At 39.4% G+C, this 25,376-nt stretch overlaps 1 protein-coding gene across 2 annotated transcripts in view; it reads right to left on the bottom strand.

Annotated features, from left to right (window-relative positions):
* The window catches only part of tbc1d32 (TBC1 domain family, member 32), a 241,352-nt gene that overhangs the window by 122,662 nt on the left and 93,314 nt on the right, over positions 1-25,376 (bottom strand). For both annotated transcript variants that reach the window (XM_072279190.1, XM_072279195.1), the window contains exons 11-14: positions 12,500-12,559; positions 7,884-7,980; positions 7,507-7,644; positions 773-865 (exon numbers count right to left, since the gene is read on the bottom strand). In XM_072279190.1, the coding sequence (XP_072135291.1) occupies positions 773-865; positions 7,507-7,644; positions 7,884-7,980; positions 12,500-12,559 (388 nt within the window). The remainder of the gene's footprint in view (positions 1-772; positions 866-7,506; positions 7,645-7,883; positions 7,981-12,499; positions 12,560-25,376) is intronic.

Raw genomic sequence — 25,376 nt, 5'->3', positions numbered from 1 at the left:
TGAGATCTTCGAGATCTTCTGGCACAGAGCTCGAAAAAAGCAACATAACGGACTTTTAACATCGTAAACCAGCGAGTTGTTTGTAATGTCTCCCTAATCACTGGGAAAACGGAGACACCACCTTCTCCCTTATTGGGGGGGTGGGGGAGGGAGAGGGGAGGGAGAGGGGGAGGGAGAGGGGGAGGGAGAGGGGGAGGGAGAGGGGGAGAGAGAGGGGGAGAGAGAGGGGGAGGGAGAGGGGGAGAGAGAGGGGGAGGGAGGGGGGAGGGAGAGCACACGTGTGGTACGTTGTATACTGGGTGAAAAGCAAAGCATTTGGGTGCCGTTGCTTTCTTTTGCCAGTGGGGGGAGGGTGGATTGTTGCTCGCTGCCGCTTACGCATGGGAGGGAGAGGAGCTGGGGGGAGACTTTGAGGTTCTAACATTTAACTGTCATTCATTCTTTGGGGCATTTCTCTGTTTTCGTGGTTGTTTGCAAAGAAAAAGCATTTCAGGATGTATATTGTATACATTTCTCTGACATTAAATTGGACCTTTGAACCTTTGAAAAGTAAAAATGTAGACTATCAACTCTAGCAAAGGTTTGACAAACAGAAGGTTGTCTGATATAACAGATTTGATTACAGGTCCTGGAACACATCAATGTCTTCACTCTTCAAATATTGCTAGAACCTTATGTAGATTTCTAGCATTTTCTAGTAAGTTTTAGTTGCATTAATTCTTTTTCATTATTAAGAATGCTTTGCAAAGAAAACATTGTAGCTTATTATTACCTGTTTGTTTAACATTTCCAGTCTGTACTGTGTCTGGGTGCTGGTACATCATACGGATCAACAGAACTAACAAGTCCATCAGAGATACTGATTCTAGATTATATAAGAAAATAATTTATTCAATCATAAGAAGTTTATTTGAATAATTGACCCTTCTTTATTCCTTATTCTATTGTGAATTAAATAAAAACAATTTCCACTTTGGTTTTATTAAGCTTTTTAATGCCATATTCAGCTGAGTATCAAAGGCAATCAGATGTACCACACCTCTGGAATCCAACTCTTTACTTTTCTCCTATCAATCTGTTCTATTACCATTCCTTTCGTCTCATCCCTCTGTCACTCTTCATCTACTACAGACATTCCCTTTGCTCTACCCTCCTACAGACTATGCATCTGAAAACTTGTTATTTCTCTCATTTACATAACTCTGTTGCAAAGTCATTAACTGAAAATAATGGGCCAGATTGTTGACTATTGCCAATGATTTTGATCAAAACTGCAGACATTCAGCTGTTAAAACCGCAACAATAGATACTCCAGTGTTATGTCACGGACAAGATATTATAAAGGTACTGTCTAGCTGAGCACTCATCATGGGAGCAGTCTTGGTCGGAGTAGCCCAAGTTAGAATAGTAAGGCTTTGGCTCAACAAGGCTTCGGTGAGAACAGGTGGAGGGTAGGTAAATTCATTCCTTATTTCTTATTTCTTTTTTCTGATTAACTCTTGAGAGACTAGAGGGTATGCCTGCAGAGCCAGTGCATCGAGATGTAGCTCCTTAGAGACCATGTTAGGGAACTGGAGCTGCAGCTTGATGACCTTCAGCTTGTTAAGGAAAGTACAGTGATGATATACAGGAGCAACATGTAGGTAGTCACCTCAAGGCTTCAAGAGACAGATAAATGTCAATAGAGGGAAGAGAGAACGTCAGATAGTGGAGAGTACCCCGTGGCTGTCCCTCTCTGGGAACCTACCTGGGGGAAGCAACAGCGGCTGTGCCTCTGACACAGAGTCTGGCTCTGTGTCTTAGAAGGGCAGGAAACTGAAGAGAATGGCAGCAGTAATAGGGGACCTTATAGTTAGGGAGACAGATAGGCAATTCTGTGGATGCGAAAGGAAACACATATGGTAGTTTGCCTCCTAAGTGCCAGGGTCCACTATGTTTCTGAACACGTTCACAATTCCTGAAAAGGGAGGGTGACCAGTCAGAAGTCGGGGTACATATTGGTATCAATGACACAGGTAGAAAAAGCAAGTTAGGAAGGAAGACGAGAAGCAGAACCTCAAGGGCAATAATCTCGGGATTGCTGCCTGTGCCATGTGACAATGACGATAGGAATAGGATGAGGTGGCGGATCAATGTGTGGCTGAAGAATTGGAGCATGGGTAGGGATTCAGATTTCTGGATCACTGGGAGCTCTTCTGGACAGGTGTGACATGTACAAAAGGGACAGGTTGCACTTGAATCCGAGGGGGACCAATATCCTTGTGGGCAAGTTTGCTAGACCTGTTGAAGGTTTAAGCTAATATAGCAGGGGGAGTGGGAACCAGTATGATAGAGCTGAGATGACCCAGCAGGTTTACAATTAAATGGATGCAATATATAATATGAATATAAGGAAGGACAGGCCAATGATTGGGTACAAATGCAGATGGAGTAAAGAACTTAGTTGTACCACAGAGGCAAAATTCATAAGGGTGAAGAATGCAGGACTGAAGGTGCTGAATTTAAACACGCATAGCATTTGGAATAAGGTGGACGAACTCATGGCGCATTTAGAGATTGGTCAGTATGACGTTGTGGACATCACTGAGTTGTGGCTGAAAGGAGGTCATAGTTGGGAGTTTAACATCAAAGGATATAACTTCGTATCAAAACGACAGGCAGGAGGGCTTCGGCGGTGGTGTGGCTCTACCGGATGGAAAAGATGGAACTAGATCATTAGAAAGAGGTGACATTGGGTCAGAGAATGTTGAAATCTTTGTGGGCGGAGTTAAGAAACTGCAAAGGTAAATAAACCATTATGGGGACTATATATAGACCTCCACATAGTAGCGAAGATGAGGGGTTGAGACTGAAAATGGAGCTAGAAAGGACATGTAATAAGGGGGATTGCAATATGCAAGGGGATTGGGGAAATCAGACTGGTGTCAGATTGCAAGAAAGGGAAATTGCTGAATGCCTATGACATGGCTTTTTAGAACAGCTTGTGATTGAGCCTACTCAGGGAACGACTATATTAGATGTTATGTAATAACCCAGATCTGATTAGGGACATGTAAAGCAACCCTGAGGAGACAGTGATCATAATATGATTGAATTCATACTGCAATTTGAGAGGGAGAAGCACAAGTCACATGTATCAGTATGGGAGTGGAATAAAGGGAATTACAGAGGCATGTGAGAGGATCTTGCCAGATGGATTGGAGGGGGATACTGGTGGGGATGACAGCAGAACAGAGGTGACTGAGGTTTCTGGAAGTAGATTACAAGGCCCTTTGTCCCACTGAAGAAGTTCTGAATTGATAGGGCTAGGCAACCATGGGTGACAAGGGAAGAGAAGGACTGTATAAAAGCAAAGGAAAGGGTATATAATGTGAGTAAGAAGTTGGATGATTAGGAAGATCTTAAAATCCAACAAAAGGTAATTAAAAACTATAAGGAGAAAAGATGAAATATGAGGGCAAACTAGCTGATAATACAAAGCAGGATACTAAAAGTTTTCTCAGTTATATAAAGAATAAAAGGGAGGTGAGAGTTGATATTGGGCCACTGGAAATGAGGCTGGTGAGGTAGCAATGTCGGCAAAGAAATGGCAATGAATTTAATAAGTACTTTGCTTCAGTCTTTACTGTGGAAGACAGTATGCCAGAGGTCCATGAGTGTCAGGGAGCAGGAGTGAATGCCATTGCTATTACAAAGGAAAAAGTGCCAGGCAAACTGAAACATCTTAAAGGTGGATAAGTTACTTGGACCAGAGTCCTGAAAGATGTTGCTGAAGAGATAGCAGATGCTTCTCTGGTTGGCTGTCAGTGACTAGTGGTGTGCCTCAGGGATCAGCATTGGGACCGCTAATTTTCACATAGTCTGTCAATGATTTAGATAGCGGAATTGATGGCTTTGTGGCCAATTTTTCAGATGATAAGAAGCTAGATGGAGGGGTAGGTTATGCTGAGGCAGCAATGCAATTGCAGCAGGACTAAGACAAATTGTAAGAATGGGCAAAAAAGTGGCAGATGGAATACAATGTTGGGAAATGTATGATAATCTATTTTGGTAAAAGAAACAATAGTGCAGACTATTACCTAAAAGGGGAGAAAATTCAAATATCAGAGGTGCAAAGGGACTTGCGAGACCTTGTGCAAGACTCCCAAAAGGTTTGTTTACAGGTTGAGGCTGTGGTAAAGTAGACAAATGCTATTTTTGCATTTATTTTAAGGGGAATAGAATATATAATGCTGAAACTTTATAAGACACTAGTCAGACTGCGCTTGGGGGTATTGTCAACACTTTAGGGCCCCATATCTCAGAAAGGATGTGTCTCATATCTTTGAAAGGATTGGAGAGAGTCCAAAGGAGGTTCATGAAGATGATTCCTGGAATGAAAGGGTTAACATATGAGGAGTGTTTGGCAATGTTGGGCCTGTATTCACTGGAATTTAGAAGAATGTGGGGGGATCTCATTGAAACCTACCAGAAGTTTTCTATGGTGCAGGTATGCAGAACTCAAGGACACAGCCTAAAAAATGAGGGACGACCTTCTAGAACAGAGATTAGAAGGAATTTTTACAGCCAAAGAATGGTGAAACTGTGGAATGCTCTGCCATAGACTGCGGCTGAGGCCAAGTCGATGGGTATATTTAAAGCGGAAGTTGACAGATTCCTGATTGGTCAAGGGCAGGCGTATGGAGTTGAACGGGATCCGAGATCAGCCATGATGAAATGGTGGAGTGGACGATGGGCTGAATGGCCTAATTCTGTTCCTATGTCTTATGGTCTTATGGATTTCCATAGATGCTGTGAAATACAGAAATTTGGCATACATCTGAAAGTCTTAAAGACCAAATTTGGTCATAGAGAGTCACTGAGTCAGTCAGTTCACTCAGCTGGAGGACTGCACATCAAATCCAACAGCAATACCCTGGCTCAATGGGATGCCACAAAATTACATTCTTTTCAGGTATAAGATCTAAAACTTTTCAGTTTTTGAATGAAAAAGTCAGATAAAAAAATTTCTAATATTTATTTTCATTTTAACTGGTTTAAAATATCAATGCCATTAAAATCAATTAACACATTTATAGCTAACAAACACAGTTAGGCATTCTGTCAAAGAATGTCGGATTTGTTTCAGGATAGTGCTTGCACATTGTGCCTACTACCAATGTTGCTGAACTCCAAAGTGAGTAGTTCCAGCTGCATAATTGAAACAATTGTCTCCAATCCTTTATTGAAATCTTCTTGCACAAGAGATTGTGTAGAAGAATGAACTAAATATAAGGTGAGTCACAATTTTTTGAACAGTTGATGACTCAACGGGTAGTTTAGAGTCATATTATACAGCATAGAAACAAGCCCATTGACTCAATTCATCCACATCAACTGCCTTGCCCAACAAGCTAGTATAGAGCAAGTATAATCTACCTCTTCATCTATTTCTCTTCTGATATCCCACTTCTACATTCTGATAGTATATCAGTATACCAAATTGAACTCCTTAATCAGTTGATCATACCATGTTGATACCCCAAAAGAAGGTGCAAGAGCAAAAGAAAAAAAATTAAAACCTAACCAAGACATTTCACATTCTTAATGTCCATTATGCAATCATTATTTGCTGACAATTAAAAGTGATCTTAATTTGAAATAAAATAAAATATATTTTCATCAAGATCTATATCAAAACTTCACTTATTTCAACAAATTACTGAGCTGATTACAAAATCATATTTTATTATTCCCCTAAGACCCTTTCTTTTTCTCTAGTACTTTTTTCAATCCAGCCAATTAAGAAGAGAGGACTAAGATGACAAAAAATACATTTGCTTTAGGCTGAAGAAGAAGAACATCTTTGGAAGAATGACTGCATGCCATCGCTGAAGGATATCTAAACATCAGATTCTTAAACATCAGGTATAATAACATTCAGATTAAACTCAAGTGCTTTGTACAGATAAAAGTGCTTTGATACTACTGTCTTTTGTTTCTTACAGATTATTGTGCCATATCGTTAAATAAATAAATAAATTTGGGGCGGGATCAGAACAAGTGTTTACTGATACTGACATGTCCCTTTATTCATGCCTTGACAGCAAATCTTCTCTTAGTATGAAAAAGATGCAAGCTGGTGTATTGAGTTGCAGTGCTCAATCCATGTTTCTTTCAAGACAGATCTGTAGATATGTAAGCTGACCATGATTGATTTTAGGAAACCTTGTGCATTCTATGGAAGGCCAAAAATCTGCAAAAACTACATCTGTAAAGTCAACTTTTTATACAGAAAAAGAACCAAACAAGATACTTATTTCTTTGGAATGCTACAGAGAAAATAAATTCCACATTTTCAGCTACAAAAACAATAGATGAATATATACAGCAGAAGATTTGCAAACAAAGGAGATGATTATGAAGAGAGCTGGACTATGCACATCTATGCTCGCGTCATTCTATAGATGTGCAGTAGAGAGCATCCTAAGGTGTTGGATCACTGCATGGTACAGAAACTGCACTACAATGGACAGGAAAGGTCAGCCTACCAGCATTAAGGACAAATATACAAAAAATATCAGAAAACGGCCTGTAACATCATGAAGGATCTCACCCAGCCTGCTCATGGACTGTATATCCCACTCCCATCAGGGAGGAGGTTACGTAGCATCCATGCCAGGACCACCAGACTCAAAAACAGTTACTTTCCCCAAGCAGTATAACTGATTAACACCTCCACCCACTACCAACCTCTCCATGCCTATACCTCCACCACCATCACTTTATCATTTTTCAGTCAGTCACTTTATACACAGACTCTCCTGTGCCTAACATCACCTTATGGACATACAATCAATCTATGTATACTTACGTATTTATATTTTTTTTGTATTATTGTGTTCTTTATCTTATTGTGCTTTTTTGAGTTGCATCAGATCAATTATTTCATTCTCCTTTACACTTTGGTATTAGAAATGACATTAAGGAATCCTGAATTTTGAATCTTACAGTCTCAAACCAGATTGGAGATGGGCTAATGTGGTAACAGAATTAATAAGATGAAGAAAATGAGTAAACATAATGAAAGACTATCAAATCATTGTTGCTTATTTTAATATATCACCTCAGTGAAACAAGAGAAAACATCATGAAACAAATAAAGATATGAAAGGCAAATTGAATAAGGCCAATGTTATGATATCTAAGAACACAGGGAAATAGATAATAAGAAATCATTGAAAATAGCCTTAACCTGGTGACAAAGTGCTCTCACATTTTTCTGGACTTAAGATCTCCCTGAAGTTTCTATCTCAACTTTTAATGTCCTGTATATTTGAGTGTAGGGAATGTGCAATAGAGGTAGAGGGGCTAAAGTTGATACAGAATTATGCCAAACAAACTGACCATGGATCTTATAATAGTAACGGAATATTGAAACTAGATAATAAACTACTAGGAATTTACAAATTTAGATAAACAGTTCATACAATGCAATATTCATTTGAATATTTGTATATTTGTTACCTTTTCTGTTTTTTACTTTTACAGGAAATAGTTTTCTGCCACGAGTGTACATCAACAATCTTCCCAGAAGACACAGTGAATGTACGAAGCAAATGTATTGTAATTCATGTCCTGTATAGTACGTTCTTTGACCACTGTCTTGAGACAAAAATGAAGAATTAGAACTTTCTAAAACACTTGGTGCACGAAGAAGGGGAATTAATTTTCTCAAGGGGAGTCAGCCTGACAAAAAAGAACTGTCAAAATAAATACATTTATTTTGCCAGCTTGTTTTAGGTCATGACATTAAATATAAAACAAATGTAAACATAGAATAAATCCTTTTTGGTGCATTGTTTTGAATGTACAGTATAATTATAACTATTGAAGTTACTTACTTATGTGATAAAGCATTACACATAAATTGTCAGTTGCATCATCCTCTAAATTCCTTGAATCAAAATAATTCAAGCATTGCTGGACAGATGCAGTTATCTACAGAAAACAAAGAGAAGTTTTAAATTTTCTATTTCATCTTACCCCATGCAACACTGAATATCCTATCACAACATAGATACCGTATTAATGGTGAGATTAGGTACATTTTAATCCAATTGTGAACCAAATTATAAAACCAAGTAAAATCACATTTCGTAACTGCTAACATTTTTCCAGATTAAAGAGGTATTTTTCATATCCCACAGAGGTATTCAGTAAGCATTTCAAAGGTGGCATTATACACACATTTTTAAGAGTCAATATTTTTAAGAGTCAATAAAGGAACAGCAGGTATAATGGGGGACTTCAATCTATATATAGATTGGGTGAACCAAATTGGTAAGGGTGCTGAGGATGAGGATTTCTTGGAATGTATGCCAGATAGTTTTCTGAATCAACCTGTCGAGGAACCAACCAGAGAGCAGGCCATTCTGGACTGGGTATTGAGCAATGAGGAAGGGTTAGTTAGCAATCTTGTCGTGCGAGGCCCCTTGGGTAAGAGTGACCATAATATGGTGGAATTCTTCATTAAGGTGGAGAGTAATATAGTTAATTCAGAAACAAAGATTCTGAACTTAAAGAAGGGTAACTTTGAAGGTATGAGATGTGAATTAGCTAAGATAGACTGGCAAATGATACTTAAAGGGTTGACGGTGGATATGAAATGGCAAGCATTTAAAGATCGCATGGATGAACTACAACAATTGTTCATCCCAGTTTGGCAAAAGAATAAACCAGGGAAGGTAGTGCACCCATGGCTGACAAGGGAAATTAGGGATAGTATCAATTCCAAAGAAGAAACATACAAATTAGCCAGAAAAAGTGGCACACCTGAGGACTGGGAGAAATTCAGTGTCCAGTAGCGGAGAACAAAGGGCTTAATTAGGAAAGGGAAAAAAGATTATGAGAGAAAGCTGGCAGGGAACATAAAAACTGACTGTAAAAGCTTTTATAGATATGTGAAAAGAAAAAGATTGGTTAAGACAAATGTAGGTCCCTTACAGTCAGAAATAGGTGAATTGATCATGGGGAACAAGGACATGGCTGACCAACTGAATAACTACTTTGGTTCTGTCTTCACTAAGGAGGACAGAAATAATCTTCCGGAAATAGTAGGGGACCGAGGGTCTAGTGAGATGAAGGAACTGAGGGAAGTACATGTTAGTAGGGAAGTGGTGTTAGGTAAATTGAAGGGATTAAAGGCAGATAAATCCCCAGGGCCAGATGTTCTGCATCCCAGAGTGCTTAAGGAAGTAGCCCAAGAAATAGTGGATGCATTAGTGATAATTTTTCAAAACTCTTTAGATTCCGGATTAGTTCCTGAGGATTGGAGGGTGGCTAATGTAACCCTGCTTTTTTAAAAAAAGCAAGAGAGAAACCGGGGAATTATAGACCGGTAAGCCTGACATCGGTGGTGGGGAAAAATGCTGGAGTCAGTTATCAAAGATATGATAACAGCACATTTGGAAAGCGGTGAAATCATCAGACAAAATCAGCATGGATTTGTGAAAGGAAAATCATGTCTGACGAATCTCATAGGATTTTTTGAGGATGTAACTAGTAGAGTGGATAGGGGAGAACCAGTGGATGTGGTATATTTGGATTTTCAAAGGGCTTTTGACAAGGTCCCACACAGGAGATTAGTGTGCAAACTTAAAGCACACGGTATTGGGTGTATGGTATTGATGTGGATAGAGAATTTGTTGGCAGACAGGAAGTAAAGAGTGGGAATAAACGGGACCTTTTCAGAATGGCAGGCAGTGACTAGTGGGGTATCGCAAGGCTCAGTGCTGGGACCCCAGTTGTTTACTATATATATTAATGACTTAGATGGGGGAATTAAATGCAGCATCTCCAAGTTTGTGGATGACACGAAGCTGGGCAGCAGTGTTAGCTGTGAGGAGGATGCTAAGAGGATGCAGGGTGACTTGGATAGATTAGGTGTGTGGGCAGATTCATGGCAGATGCAATTTAATGTGGATAAATGTGAGGTTATCCACTTTGGTGGCAAGAACAGGAAAACAGATTATTTTCTGAATGGTGGCCGATTAGGAAAAGGGGAGGTGCAACGAGACCTGGGTGTCATTGTACACCACTCATTGAGAGTTGGCATGCAGGTACAGCAGGCGGTGAAAAAGGCGAATGGTATGCTGGCATTCATAGCAAGAGGATTTGAGTACAGGAGTAGGGAGGTTCTACTGCAGTTGTACAAGGCCTTGGTGAGACCACACCTGGAGTATTGTGTGCAGTTTTGGTCCACTAATCTGAGGAAAGACATTCTTGCCATAGAGGGGGTACAAAGAAGGTTCACCAGATTGATTCCTGGGATGGCAGGACTTTCATATAATGAAAGACTGGATTGACTAGGCTTATACTCTATGGAATTTAGAAGATTGAGGGGGGAATCTGATTGAAACGTATAAGATCCTAAAGGGATTGGACAGGCTAGATGCAGGAAGATTGTTCCCAATGTTGGGGAAGTCCAGAACAAGGGGTCACAGCTTGAGGATAAAGGGGAAGCCTTTTAGGACCGAGATGAGGAAAAACTTCTTCACACAGAGAGTGGTGAATCTGTGGAATTCTCTGCCATAGGAAACAGTTGAGGCCAGTTCACTGGCTATATTTAAGAGGGAGTTAGATAAGGCCCTTGTGGCTAAAGGGATCAGGGGGTATGGAGAGAAGGCAGGTATAGGGTTCTGAGTTGGATGATCAGCCATGATCATAATGAATGGCGGTGCAGGCTCGAAGGGCCGAAAGGCCTACTCTCGCACCTATTTTCTATGTTTCTATTTCAGGGTATTATGATTTGTAAGAAGCAAAATGGATATCTATATGAAAAACAATGCACTTGAAAAGGAAGTCCATACTCTGCCTCAAGCATTTAAAAAACAAATTGGAAAACTTCATTTTACATTTAATATACCTAAAATGTATGGTGTATCAACTGATATTTATTATATATGCCAGTACTCTTAATTACATCATATGGATTGCATATAAATGAACTTACTCACGCCACAGCTACCTTGCCTATGAATGCTTGCAGAAATAATATAATAGAAATATTTTCCAAAAAACATTCCCTACCCTCTGCCAAACACAAACAATATACCCTTCACAAATGGCTAATACACCTTTGCAGCCTCAGAATTGATTGATTGATGTTTCAGGATTGATTGATTGATGTTTCAATTTTGCCTATCTCAGCCTGACACTCTTACATCCTCATGCATGTCAGGTCAGTCCTCATTATAAAACAAGCAAACACCACAAGTGTTTGTACGGTGAGGCTGATGTAACCCTGCCAAGGAACCACATCTTTCAAAAACCATACTATGGTTTCAGATACAAACTTCCATTTAATTTCTCAGCACCCCCAGCAACTGGTAGCGGCTCTTGGCCTCAAAGTTGATTTGACTACCTCTTGTTTCAAAGTCTGTAGCTCTAGTCCTGTAAAGTTCTGAAACACTAGTTTGTCTTGAGAATCAAATCTCTTCCTGTTCCAGCCGCAGATTCCATTCAAAACGGCTTGGTTTTGCTTTTCCATTTTTTTTCACTGTCCTTCTGAATTCCTAATGTTGGATTAAAAGTTGTGGAACCATGAACAATTGGAAGGTTTTAAAACATGGTAGAACTATTAACATTTCCTTTCACTCCTTACATCCTCTATAGAAGAATATCCTCTATCTGAAGATCAGCATTTAGTCTGCTGATACATTTCCATTTCATCCTCAGGCTGTGAAATATAGTATGGCCCCTTGTCACTTCATCTTTAGGTTTCAGATACTAATACAACATCCTGAAATATTTTCCTTTACTTTTTCATAAAGTTTCTCCAATTTCTCCAAAGCCATCAATACTGCTCTCTATTCCTGGTACCCCCTGTCAAACAGATATCAAGTACTACTGAAGATAAGGATGATGAAAGCACATCGCTAACAGGAATTGCAAAAGTGATAGTTACTTCTTCACAGATTAGATCTCTATATCCTTCATTTTATTTCTGCTCTTTCTGTTTCCTTCCAGTTTCTCACAACCATCCACATTACATCACGAATGTACAAATCTCTCCTTTTAACATATTCTATAAAAATATAAAAGACAGTGTGGAGCAATAGTAGAACTACAGGTTCTTTATGGCCATCCTACCACAGACTTAGATGTTGGAATACAACTGTATAAATTTATTGGATGTATATTTCGATCTTGACTTCTATTATTAAAAATAAGATTGACAGAGAAAACCCAGAATGTCTGTTTTTGGTAGCTCTTCCATCTCTCAACATAATTCAATGGGATCATTTAATTAGTTTTGTTTATTAATATAGTCTTTCGTGCTGTTTGGTGCACAAATTCAATAAATATTACATTAATCCTATTTGGTGTATAAATTCAATATATATAACAAATTAACAATACTGAAAATGAGGAGGATGTAACTGCAGTCATTATTAACAGAGTCATGTTATATACAAGACATGAGAATAAATCCAGTTCTAAACTCCTGAACACTTACCAAAGACTTGTACTTAGTCTCAAGGAGTCTTAAAACCACCGTTCTGCTGTAGTAACCATGCTAGGAATATTTTAAAAAGTGTATTAGTCTCCTAAAAGCTCTTTTAGCTGCTCCTTTAGAAACTAACACAAATACTTTGTTTGGAATTACTTTATATATAAATAATTCACAAATACAATAAATAATGAAAGGCAACATCAGTTTACCATTAATTTGATTTCCATTAGTTAGATTCTTAAACTTAAAATTTCTTCCTACTAAAAGTATTACATATTTATCTTAATGCTCATGCTAACCTTTATATTTAACATGCAAAACATATTTATAAAATATTAATTGTAATTTCATCTACAGAGATAAGTTTTATTTGTCACTTGTGCAGCAAAATATACAGTGAAATAAGTTTTTTGCTTCAATGACCAACAAAGTCCAAGGATGAGCTGGAGGCAGTCTGCATCTGTTGCCATGCCTGTGGTGCCAACGTAGCATGCCCACAACTTTCTAAACCTAATCCATATGTCGTTTGGAATGTGAGCATCCGGAGGAAACCCACATAGTCACAGGAAGAACTGACAAATTCCTTACAGGAATATACGTCTCTAGTTTTGTATATTAATACCATAAAACCATATTAACTAACCACTTAAAGTTGTCGGTTTTTGCAATAAGTTGCAAAAAGTAGTGGATTGTTGGTACTCTTGTGAATGTGATTTTTTTTTTTACAGATTTGTTAAAGCTTTCTAATGTCATTATAGGCATAGTGAATAAGTTAAGTCACCTGAGCATTAATTGTAAATCTATCCCACATTAATAGGAAGAAAAAATCTGTTCTCTATAAACTGAAAAGATTTTATATCATAAATTTCAAACCACAGCTTATAGCATAAATTCTCAGCACAAAGCTAAATATATGTGGTCTAAAATGCACAATCAAACATCATATGCCCTGAGTTTTGAATATAACTGCAACCAATGTAGGGGTCTAACATTATAAGGAGAGGTCATATAGGTTGGGCTGCAAGAGGAGTAGATAATAACTGGAACAGTAAGCATAAAACTACCAGATAGTTGCTAATGCCCTTCAGAGAAGGAAATCTGCTGTCTGGTAATTGGTGAACGGTTTACCATTGTCACCCACATACAGTGAAAAGCTTTTGTTTGCATGCCATCCAGTCAGATTATTCCATACATAAGCACGTTGAGGTAGTACTAAAGAAAAACAATGATAGAATGCAGAATATAGCGTTACAGTTATTAGAAAGTGCATTACAGGTAGACAAATAAGATGTAAGGGCCAGGATGATTAACAGCTCATCTTTATCGTATAAGGTCCATTCAAGAGACTTATAACAGTGGGATGGAAGCAGTCATCGAGTCTGGTGGTATGCATTGTGCTCTCTGCCCATCTTCTGCCCAATGGAAGGGAGAGACAAAAGAAAATGACCGGGGTAGAAGCAGCCATCACTGATCATGATGGCTGCTTTCCCAAGGCAGTGGAAAATTCAGACAGAATCAATAAAGAGGCAGTCGGTTTTCATGATAGACAAGGTTGTACTCACAACTCTGAAATTTCTTCAGTCTTGGCCAGAGCAGTGGCCGTACCAAGTTTGATGCGTCTGGATAGTAGTCTGCTTTCTATGGGATATTAGTAAAAATTGGTGTGGGTCTTTGGGGACATGACCTGGTGAAGCCTATATATATCACAGAACTACTAGCCTAGTTGATTTGTAAATGCAATTAGGAATGGACAATATATACCAGTGTTGCCAGCAATATTTACCTTCCATGTACAAAAAAAGTTACTGTACTTGACTCAAGCTACAGAAACACACAAAGCAGCAGTGACCACTATAAAGAAAAAAAACAGGTACAGGAGCTGGGTGACCATTCTCTTCAAGAACATGTTGGGTGATAACAACATACACAGTTCCTGGAACTTCTCTAACTGACCTGCAATAATAGAGATCTATGAAATGGGATAGAGACTCACAAAGAAAACACAAGCAGCAGTATGGCACCATGAAATAAATCATTATCCAAGGGAAGAAGTGGTGGTACAGGAAAAAGGCAAGTAGTGGATAATATAACCTATCCTTTTCTATGCTTGGTTAGGACACACTTGGAGTACTGTGTCCAGTTCTGGTCTTCTCACTAGAGGAAGGATGTGGAAGCACTGGAAAGGGTACAGAGGAGATTTACCAGGATGCTGCCAGGCTTAGAAAGTATGCATTATGATCAGAGATTAAGGGAGCTAGGGCTTTACTCCTTGGAGAGGAGGAGGATGAGATGAGACATGATAGAGGTGTACAAGATAATAAGAGGAATAGATAAGAGTGGATAGCCAGCGCCTCTTCCCCAGGGCACCACTGCTCAATACAAGAGGACATGGCTTTAAGGTAAGGGGTGGGAAGTTCAAGGGGGATATTAGAGGAAGGTTTTTTTACTCGGAGAGTGGTTGGTGCATGGAATGCACTACCTGAGTCAGTGGTGGAGGCAGATACACTCGTGAAGTTTAAGAGACTACTAGACAGGTATATGGAGGAATTTAAGGTGGGGGCTTATATGGGAGGCAGGGTTTGAGGGTCGGCACAACATTGTGGGCTGAAAGGCTTGTACTGTGCTGTATTATTCTATGTTCTATGCTTGGAATCCCAATTACTCGTCTCCAAGGTTTTTAACCAAGGATAGTAGCTGGTGAAGAATAAGCATGTCATGCTTCAAAATAGAGTATGATGGTCTTTAAAAACAGCAAACTGGGGAGAGACATATTTGGGCTCTACACCAATTATTTTCAACTAATAGCAAATAATCTTTCTTGGAAGGTAAATGAAGAAGTGTAGGAGAAGCTAAATCATTAAGGCTGTGGAGTATAGCTAATCTTCAATGATGACAGCACGGACCAAGTACTACAGGAAATGCAACATGCTTGGGAATTAGACAGATGAATGACAGAACTGGAGAAGGAAATAAGATATGCACTTATCCAAAATGTAAGAGAATTTTGGCAATTCAGGATGAATGTTCACAGCTCTAGAAATAAATTCAAGCATTGTAAAACCACCAACATGAATAGTGAAAAATGCTTAAGTATTCTGTTTTGCATGTTAGAAGAAAATGGAACAATGGAGGTATAGTCATATTACAGTAGCAGTCTCATTTACACTTTACTGAAATGTTCATTTAACTGTGCTACTCCGATCAAATCTGAGAAGAGATAAATAATAAAAAATGTATTACAAAATGAGTACTTCATTGATCACAGGTACTTTGGAAGAAAATTGAGAATGAGAGCAGTGCAACATTTAAGAAGATTTATAGTGGTCATGGAGTGGTACCTTTCTTAAAATTTTTTCAGAGATTAAAAGGCAGGTAGATATAGTGAGAATGCTATTTAAAAAAACGGCATACGATTGAGCAATTCTATGCAAAGCAAGCCTTGAAAAAAAGATGTAAGTATGCAATAAAAACAGAGTGCTACAAATACCCAACAGGTAGGTGGAGAAAAACAATAATATTTTGGGTTAATGGTTTTTCATTGAACTAAGGAAAGTTAGAAATCAAACAAGTATTAATTTTAAGGGAACGGAAAGGGGTAGATAGGTCAGCAGAAATACCTATAATAGGATAGAGAACATGAGAGCCTAAATGATGTGTTATAGTGGCAATGCTAGCTCAGAGAGGATGATACAGGCTGTGTAATTGAAGCTAATTAGTTTGGTGGACATGCAAACTTAAGGGGATAAAAGAACAAACATAGAAGACAGAAGGGGGAAAAGTCAATGCTGGAACTACGAGATTAAAAACACTGTAGAAGAAAAACACTACGTGTCAGAAATTGAAGTAATAACATAAAATGTAAAGAACACTTCTTGTGCAATTGTATCTTCGATTTCCTCACTTGCAGACCCTGGTCAGTTTGGATTGGCAATATCTCCTCCACAATCTCCATCAGCACAGGTGCGCCACAAGACTGTGTGCTCTACTTACTTTACACGTACGACTATGTGGCTGAGCATAGCTTCAGCACCTTTATTATTTGTTGACAACACCATTGTCGTAGGCCAAATCAAACATGTTAACAAATCAGCATATAGGAGGGAGAATAAAAATCTGGCTGAGTGGTGCTATAACAACAACCTCATACTCAATGACAACAAGACCAAGGAGCTAATTATTGACTTCAGGAAGAGGAAACCAGAGGTCTATGAGCCAGTCTTCATCGTGGGGGGGGGGGGAGGGGGGGAATCAGTGGTGGAGAGGGTCAGCAACTTCAAATTCCTTGGTGCTACTGTTTTGGAGGGCCTGTCCTGAGCCAGGCACACAACTGCAGTTACGAAGAAATCAAATCAGCGCCACTTCATTAGGAGTTTGCATGACATCTAAAACTTTGATAAACTTCTATAGATGAGTGGTGGAGAGTATATTGACTGGCTGAATTACAGCCTGGTATAGAAACACCAATGTCCTTGAACAGAAAAAGTAGTGGATATGACCCAGTCCATTACAGTCCCCACCACTGAGCACATCATCATCAGTTACCCCACCACGTAGGTCAGGGTTTCTTCTCGCTGCTGCCATCAGGAAAAAGGTACAGAAACCTCAGGGCTCACACAGGAACAGTTAGTAACCCTCAACCATCAGGCTCCTCAACCAGAGGGGATAACTTCACTTGCCTCATCACTGAACTATTCCCACAACCTATGGACTCACTTTCAAGGACTCTTCATCTCATGTTCTTGATATTTATTGCTTATCTTTTTTATTATAATTTTTTTTTTGTATTTGCAGTTTCTTGTCTTTCGTACACTGGTTGTCTACCCTATTGGTGTGATGTTTCATTGATTCTATTATGGTTATTGCATTTATTAAGTATGCTAGCAAGAAAATGAATCCCAGGGTTGTATATGATGACGTAAGTGTATTTTGATAATAAATTTACTTTCAACTTTGAAGTGAGGTAACATCTTGAAAGAGAAAAGCAGTTAATATTTTAAGATCACATGCTTTCATTCGATCACTCCAAGACCATATATGATCTGGAAAGGTTGGCTAATTACAACAGAAAGTTGTAATAGTAGGAGATTTTAACTTTCCACATATTGACTGGGATTCCGACACTGTGAAAGGGCTAGATGGCTTGGAGTTTGTCAAATGTGTTCAGGAAAGTTTTCTAAATCAATATGTAGAGGTACCTACGATACAGGATGCAATGCTTGATCTCCTGTTAGGGAACCATACAGGTCAGGTGACAGAAGTATGTGTAGGCGAACATTTTGGGTCCAGTGACCATAATGTTATTAGTTTCAAGTTAATTATGGATAAGGATAGGTCTGGCCCTCAAGTTGAGGTTCTAAATTGGAGAAGGGCCAATTTTGTGGAAATGAGAAAGGATCTAGGAAGAGTGGATTAGGGTAAGTTGTTTTCTGGCAAGGATGTGTTCAGTAAATGGAAGGCCTTCAAAGGGGAAATTTTGAGAGTGCAGAGTTTGCATGTTCCTGCCAGGATTAATGGCAAAGTTAACAGGCATAGGGAACCTTGGTTTTCAAGGGATATTGGCAATCTGGTTAAGAAAAAGAGAGAGGTGTATATCAGATATAGGCAACAAAGAACAAATGAAGTACTTGAAGAATATAGAAAATGTAAGAAAATACTAAAGAAGGAAATCAGGAAGGCAAAAACAAGACACGAGGTTGCTTTGGCAGGTAATGTGAAGGTAAACCCGAAGGGTTTCTACAAGTATATTAAGAGTAAAAGGATAGTAAGGGACAAAATTGGTCCCCTAGATTGATCAGAGTGGTCGTCTATGTGTGGAGCCTCACAAGATGGGGGAGATCTTAAACAGCTTTTTTGCATCACTATTTACTCAGGAAACTGGCATAGTGTATATGGAAGGAAGGGAAACAAGCAGTAGTGTCATGAAACAAATAGAGATTAAAGAGGAGGAGGTGCTTGCTGCCTTACAGCAAATAAAGGTAGGTAAATCCCCTGGGCCTGACATGATATTTCCTCGGGCCTTGAGAGAGACTAGTGTAGAAATTGCAAAGGCCCTGGCAGAAATATTTAAAATGTCCTTAGCCGTGGGTGCAGTGCCAGAGGATTGGAGGGTAGCTCATTGTTCCGTTGTTTAAAAAAGGCTCCAAAAGTAAACCAGGCAATTACAGGCTGGTGAGCCTGACATCAGTAGTAGGTAAATTATTGGAAGATGTTCCCAGAGATCAGATATACAAGTATTTGGACAGCCAAGGGCTGATTAAGGACAATCAGCATGGCTTTGTGTGTGGTAGAAAGTGTTTAACGAATCTTGTAGAGTTTTGCGTGGAGGTTACCAAGAAAGTGGATGAAGGGAAGGCACTGGATGTTGTCTACATGGACTTTAGTAAGGCCTTTGACAAGGTCCCACATGGGAGGTTAGTTCAGAAGGTTCAGACACTAGGTATCCATGGAGAGGTTGTAAACTGAAATCCAAATTGGCTGTGTGGGAGAAGACAGAGAGTGGTAGTGGATGATTGCTTCTCAGACTGGAGGCCTGTGACTCGTGGTGTGCCTCAGGGATCTGTGCTGAGACCATTGTTGTTTGTTGTCTATATCAAAGATCTAGATGATAATGTGGTAAATTGGATCAGTAAGTTTGCTGATGACACTAAGATTGGAGGCGTTGTGGACAGCGAGGAAGGCTTTCAAAGCTTGCAGATGGATCTGGACCAACTGGAAAAATGGGCCAGAAATGGAATTTAATGCAGACAAGTGTAAGGTGTTGCATTTTGGAAGGACAAATCAAGGTAGGACATACACAGTAAATGGTAGGGCACTGAGAAGTGCGGAGGAACAAAGGGATCTGGGAGTTCAGATACATAATTCCCTGAAAGTGGCATCACTACAGGTAGACAGGGTTGTAAAGAAGACTTTTGGCATCCTGGCCTTCATAAATCAAAGTATTGAGAATAGGAGTTGGGATGTTATGGTGAGGTTGTATAAGACATTGGTGAGGACAAATTTGGAGTACTGTGTGCAGTTCTGGTCATCAAGGATATCAGTAAGATTGAAAGAGTGCAGAGAAGATTTACTAGGATGTTGCCGGCTCTTCAGGAGTTGAGTTACAGGGTAAGATTGAACAGGTTAGGACTTTACTCCTTGCAGTGTAGAAGAATGAGGGGGGATTTGATAGAGGTTTACAAAATTATGAGAGATATAGACAAATTAAATGCAAGTAGGCTCTTTCTACATAGATTAGGAGATAAATACGAGAGCACATGGTTTTAGAGTGAAAGGAGAAAGATTTAGGGGGAACATTAGGGGGAACTTCTTCACTCAGAGAGTGATGGGAGTGTGGAACGAGCTGCCATCTGATGTGGTAAATGCAAGCTGACTCTTAAGCTTTAAGAATAAATTGGATAGATACATGGATGGAAGAGGTCGGAAGGGCTATGGACTGGGCGCAGGTCAACGGGACTAGTTGAATAAAGTTTCGGCACAGACTACAAGGGCCGAATGGTTCTATGGTTCTAACTGAAATCACTGAATTTGAACAAAGTAAGGTGCCTTAGTGACTACCCCGGTTGCTCTGACATCTCCCATTATGAAGTGCTTTAAGAGGCTTTTAAAGTATGTATTACTCCAGCCTCCTCAGACAACCTCCACACCTAATGCAATTCACCTACTTTTAACAGACTTCAATGGCAGACTTCATCTTTCTGGCCTTAACACACATCTCTGCAACATCAGAACAGTAAGTACATCTACGCAGATTATTGTTCATTGACTGCAGCTCTCCTTCAATACTGTAAGTCTAAGCAAACTCATATCCAAACTCATACACCTGGGAGGTCAACACTTCCCTTTGCAACTGGATCATTGACTTCCTGACAGACCACAATCCATAGGGACAGGAAGCAACACCTCTGCTATGATCATTCTCAACACTGGTGCCCCACAAGGGTATATCATCTGCCCCCTTTCCTACTCCTTCTACACTCACAACAGTGTGACCAGATTGTGTGCTAACTCCATCTACCAATTTGGTACATATTGGAATCAATGACACCAGAATGAAAAACAATGAGGTCCTGAAAAGAGAATTTAGAGAGCTAGGTAGAAAGCTGAGAAGCAGGACCTCCTGAGTAGTAATTTCTGGATTGCTGCTTGTGCCACATGCCACTGAGGGTAGAAACAGGATGATTTAGCAGATAAATGCATGGCTGAGAAGCTAGTGCAGGGGGCAGGGCTTCAGGTTCTTGGATCACTGGGATCTCGTCTGGAGGAGGTATAACCAGTTCAAAAGTGACGGGTTGCACCTGAACCTAAGGGGGACCAATATTCTTGTCAGCAGGCTTGTTAGAGCTGTTCGGGAGGGTTTAAGCTAATTTGGCAAGGGGGTGGGAACAGGAGTGAAGGGTCTCAGTAAAGGACGGATGGTAAAAAAGTAAAGATAATGTGCCATCAGACTGTCAGGAAGGGCGGGTAGGTGATGGAACTTAGTTGCAGCCAACAGAGTGAGTATCAAAACATTCTTTATCATCATCAGGTGCTGTGCCCAGTTTGAGATTTGACTGCCAAGGCCCACACACTCCTGTTTCGGGTCAAGTGGATCAATTCATTGGTATTCATTTCCAGTTCTCTGGCTGCTGTCTCCATCATCATTTGTCTTTGTCTTCCTCTTGCTTTCTTCCTTTCAATCTTTCCCATAATTATCGTGCGTTCTAAATCCTCTTTCCTAATCACATGTCCAATGAAGTTACGTTGCCTTTTCATAATCTCATACATGACTTCTTTTTTTGTGTTTGCTCTGTTCATGACATCCTTGTTAGATATTCGTTTCGTCCATGATATTCTTTGCATCCTCCTCAAAAACCATATCTCTGCTGCTTCAATTTGATTCCTCATGTTACTAGATATTGTCCAAAATTCTGAGCCATATAACATAACTGGATAAACGTAACAATTCAGTACTCTGAGGCGGGTTGTCATGCCTAGTTTAGTATTGGTCAGTATACTCTTCATTCTCGTAAAGCTGTCTTTTGCCATCCCTATTCTTCTTTTGATGTCCATGTCGCACATGCCATCTGATGTCATCCAGCTTCCTAAGTAGCAAAAGTTCTGTACTTGTTTTATGTCTTCCCCATTTATTCTCAGCCTGTAGATATCACCTTCTTTTTGGATATCACCATACATTCTGTCTTTTCGCAATTGATAGACCCATTTTTGCACTTTCTTCAACAATTATATCAATTAAGTTTTGTAGTTCTTCCTTCATACTTGCAATTAACACAGGTTCATCTGCACATCTGAAATTATTGATGTTTTCACCGCCAACTTTGACTCCCAAGCTGCCTCTTATTTTTTGTAATATTGTTTCAGTGTACACGTTAAATAAATCAGGGGAGAAAACACACCCTTGTCTAACGCCTCACTTCTCCATCTATTCTTAGCAGTTTGTTCCCAATACAGATTTCTGATTAGGCAGAGGTCTTTCGAATCTAGATCTAGAGCTTTCTGTAATATTTCAAATAACTTATTGGCTTCACTTTATCAAATGCTTTTGTGTAGTCGATAAAACAAACAAACAAATCTTTCTGCACTTGAATAGCTCGTTCTGATAGTATCCTTAACGTCAATATTGTGTTTCTTGTACCTTTGTCTTTCACAAAACCACATTGTTCTTTACCTATTTCAGCTTGTATCTCACTTTTAGCCCTTGTCATCAAAATTCTTAGAAGTATCTTGGTGATATGACTCATTAAACTTATGGTCCTATGTAATTCACATTCTATTGCTCCAGGTTTCTTAGGAAGAGTGATAACTACTGATTTTTTCATCTCTTCTGGTATTATTCCAGTCTCATAAATGACATTGATTAAATCAGTAAGTATTTGAATTCCATAACCTTCAAGGGCTATAATTTGTTCTATTACTAATTCATCAAGACCAGCTCCCTCTCCTTTCATCATCTTATTTATTGCATTACAAACTTCAGATTTTAAAATACTTGGACCTTCAATATTTTTCTTAATTTCTGGTTTTTCACCTCGTTCGTCTTCAAACAATTCCTGAATATACTCAGTCCACTGTTCATCATCTCATCTTTTTTCATGATAATGGTACCGTCTTTTGCTCTCAAACATCCACCTGAAGAACAGAGGAGCTTTTAACCAGTGATATTCTTGATTTGTTGATGGAACCTTTTTGGATCAGTAATAGGGATTCTCTCTATTTGCTCACATTCCTGGTTTAACCTTTCTTCTTTGACTTTTTGACATAAACTTTTAACTTTTTTATCTAAGGACTTATATTCTACAGGATTTGCTTTCTTCCGTCTCCTTTCTTCCATTAGATTTTTGATTTCATCTGTCATCCATTTATTCTTTGTGCTTTTTTCTTTTTTTTTAAGAAAAATCATGACTTTGCTGATTCTACCAAGGCATCCTTTAGAGAGTTAAACTTCACGTCTACATGATTGCTAACATCTTCAACAGATTCTATTTCTAGACTTTGAAATCTATTCCTTACTTCAATTGTAAATTTTTGTCTTAAGTTTTCTTCTTTAATTAATTGCAAGTAGTCAAGGGATTGTTCAGGTTTTTGCTTCTTTAGGTTTTAAGTTTTACTTTTACATGACGTATTACAGTTTCTAAATCTTTGGTTTATAGTAATAAAGTCAATTTGATTTCTGGTGTTATCACCTGGACTTTTCCGGGTCCACAAGCTTTTTGGATGGTTTTTAAAGTAGGTATTCATAATGACCTGATTATTCATCTTGCACCATTCTACCCATTTCTCACCTCTTTCATTTCTTTCCCCTAGCCCAAATTTTCCTATGGTATTTCCATCAGCACCTTGTCCTACTTTAGCATTTAGATCTCCCATGACAATAACAATATCTTGAGATTTGCATCCATTCTTTGCTTGTTCAAGCTCTTCTTAGAATTTATCTATATCCTCATTTGTTCCATCTGCTGTTGGTATATATACCTGTATAATTGCTAAATCAAATGGTTGTCCTGGGTATGACTCTAAACTGCAACTGGTGACTGGGGACTTTCAGAGCTTTGGGGAAAGTGGAGTTACCCCTTAGTCATTCATTGCTCCCAGGGCCGCTCTGACCCTGAACGGTAACACCAGCAAGAGTTCCTGCTCAGGATACGAGTGAAGGCCAACGGCAGATCCGGCAGGTTCAGTAACTGAACTTATGATGGAGAAGGTGGATGAGCTAGGACCTCAAATGTCAATGGCTATAGTACAGGCGGATGAACATTTGGGAAGAGAAATGGCGATTTCTTTAGTTCGCCCAACAGAGGCAATAGCAAACCACCGTTGCTAGATACTAGGTTTCCTAGAATCTATTTGCTAAGAAAACCATGGTCAAACTCAGAAAATGTATCACACAACAACAGCATCAAGAAGATCTTCAAGATAATTCTGAAGATGCTTCACTCGGTAGGGTTGATTCTGGGAAGCAGGGGATCTCCGAACGTCATCAAGCTACTGCTCATAAAATTCAAGTAACACAAAAGAAAATTATTGCCATTTGGAATGTAAGAACCCTATATCAAGCAGGAAAATTGGACAATGTGATAAATGAAATGGAAAGACTAAGGATTAACATCATGGGAATTAGTGAAGTTCGTTGGATAGGTGCCGGAACATGTCAGAATAGAAATAAACCACTAATTTATTCTTGTGGAACATCCCATACTAATGGAGTAGGAATTCTTATGGATGAAAACATGGCAAAAAGTGTTTTAGGACATTGGGCAATATCAGAATGAGCGCTCCTTGTTAGATTCAGAGGACAACCATTTGATATAGCAATTATACAGGTATATGCACCAACGACAGATGGAACAAATTAGATTAGATTAGATTAGATTATGAGGACACTCATTCCTCATTTATTGTCATTTAGAAATGCATGCATTAAAGAATGATACAACGTTCCTCCAGAATGATAACACAAGAAAAACACAGGACAAATCAACTCGGCACGGACTAGAAGGGCCGAGATGGCCTGTTTCCGTGCTGTAATTGTTATATGGTTATAAAACTTACAAAACCACATAATTATAACATATAGTTTCAACAGTGCAAAGCAATACCATAATTTGATAAAGAGCAGACCATGGGCACGGTAAAAAAAAGTCTCAAAGTCTTGATAGCCTCATCATCTCATGCAGGCAGCAGAAGGGAGAAACCTTCCCTGCCATGAACCTCCAAACGCCGCAAATTTGCCGATGCAACACCATTGGAAGCACCCGACCACAGTGGACTCTGAGTCCGTCCGAAAATTTCGAGCCTCCGACCAGCCCCTCCAACACAGCCTCTCTGAGCACCATCCTCTGCCGAGTGCTTCGACCCCACCCCGGCCGCCGAGCAACAAGCAAAGCTGAGGATTTGGGGCCTTCCCCTCCGGAGATTCTGGACCACACAGTAGCAGCAGCAGTGAAGCAGGCATTTCAGAAGTTTCACCAGATGTTCCACTGTGCTCTCACGTCTGTCTCCATCAAATCAAGATTGCGCACGGCACCCTACTTGACAAATAACAGACATTACCACCGGAGTGGCCAATGCAAGCTGTGTCGCGCCGCCATCTTCTCCTCCCGAATTGAGGATAGAGATAAATTCTATCAAAACATTAGGGATGCAGAATCAGAAAGGATAGCAAATACAGTACACAAGGTGATGCATCTAATGTGCGTAGTACAAAAAATAAGGTGGATGATCTTGTTGCACTATTGCAGATTGCCAGGTACGATGTTGTAGTCATCAATGAATCGTGGCTGAAGGATGGTTGCAGTTGGGTGCTGAATGTCCAAAGTTAGACGTTATATCGCAGGGATAGGAAGGTAGGCAGAGGGGGTGGTGTGGCTCCATTGGTAAAGAATGG

This window comes from Mobula birostris, chromosome 2, assembly GCF_030028105.1.
Source record: "Mobula birostris isolate sMobBir1 chromosome 2, sMobBir1.hap1, whole genome shotgun sequence".
NCBI classification, from domain to species: domain Eukaryota; kingdom Metazoa; phylum Chordata; class Chondrichthyes; order Myliobatiformes; family Myliobatidae; genus Mobula; species Mobula birostris.
This window is presented reverse-complemented; position numbering and strand designations above follow the sequence as displayed.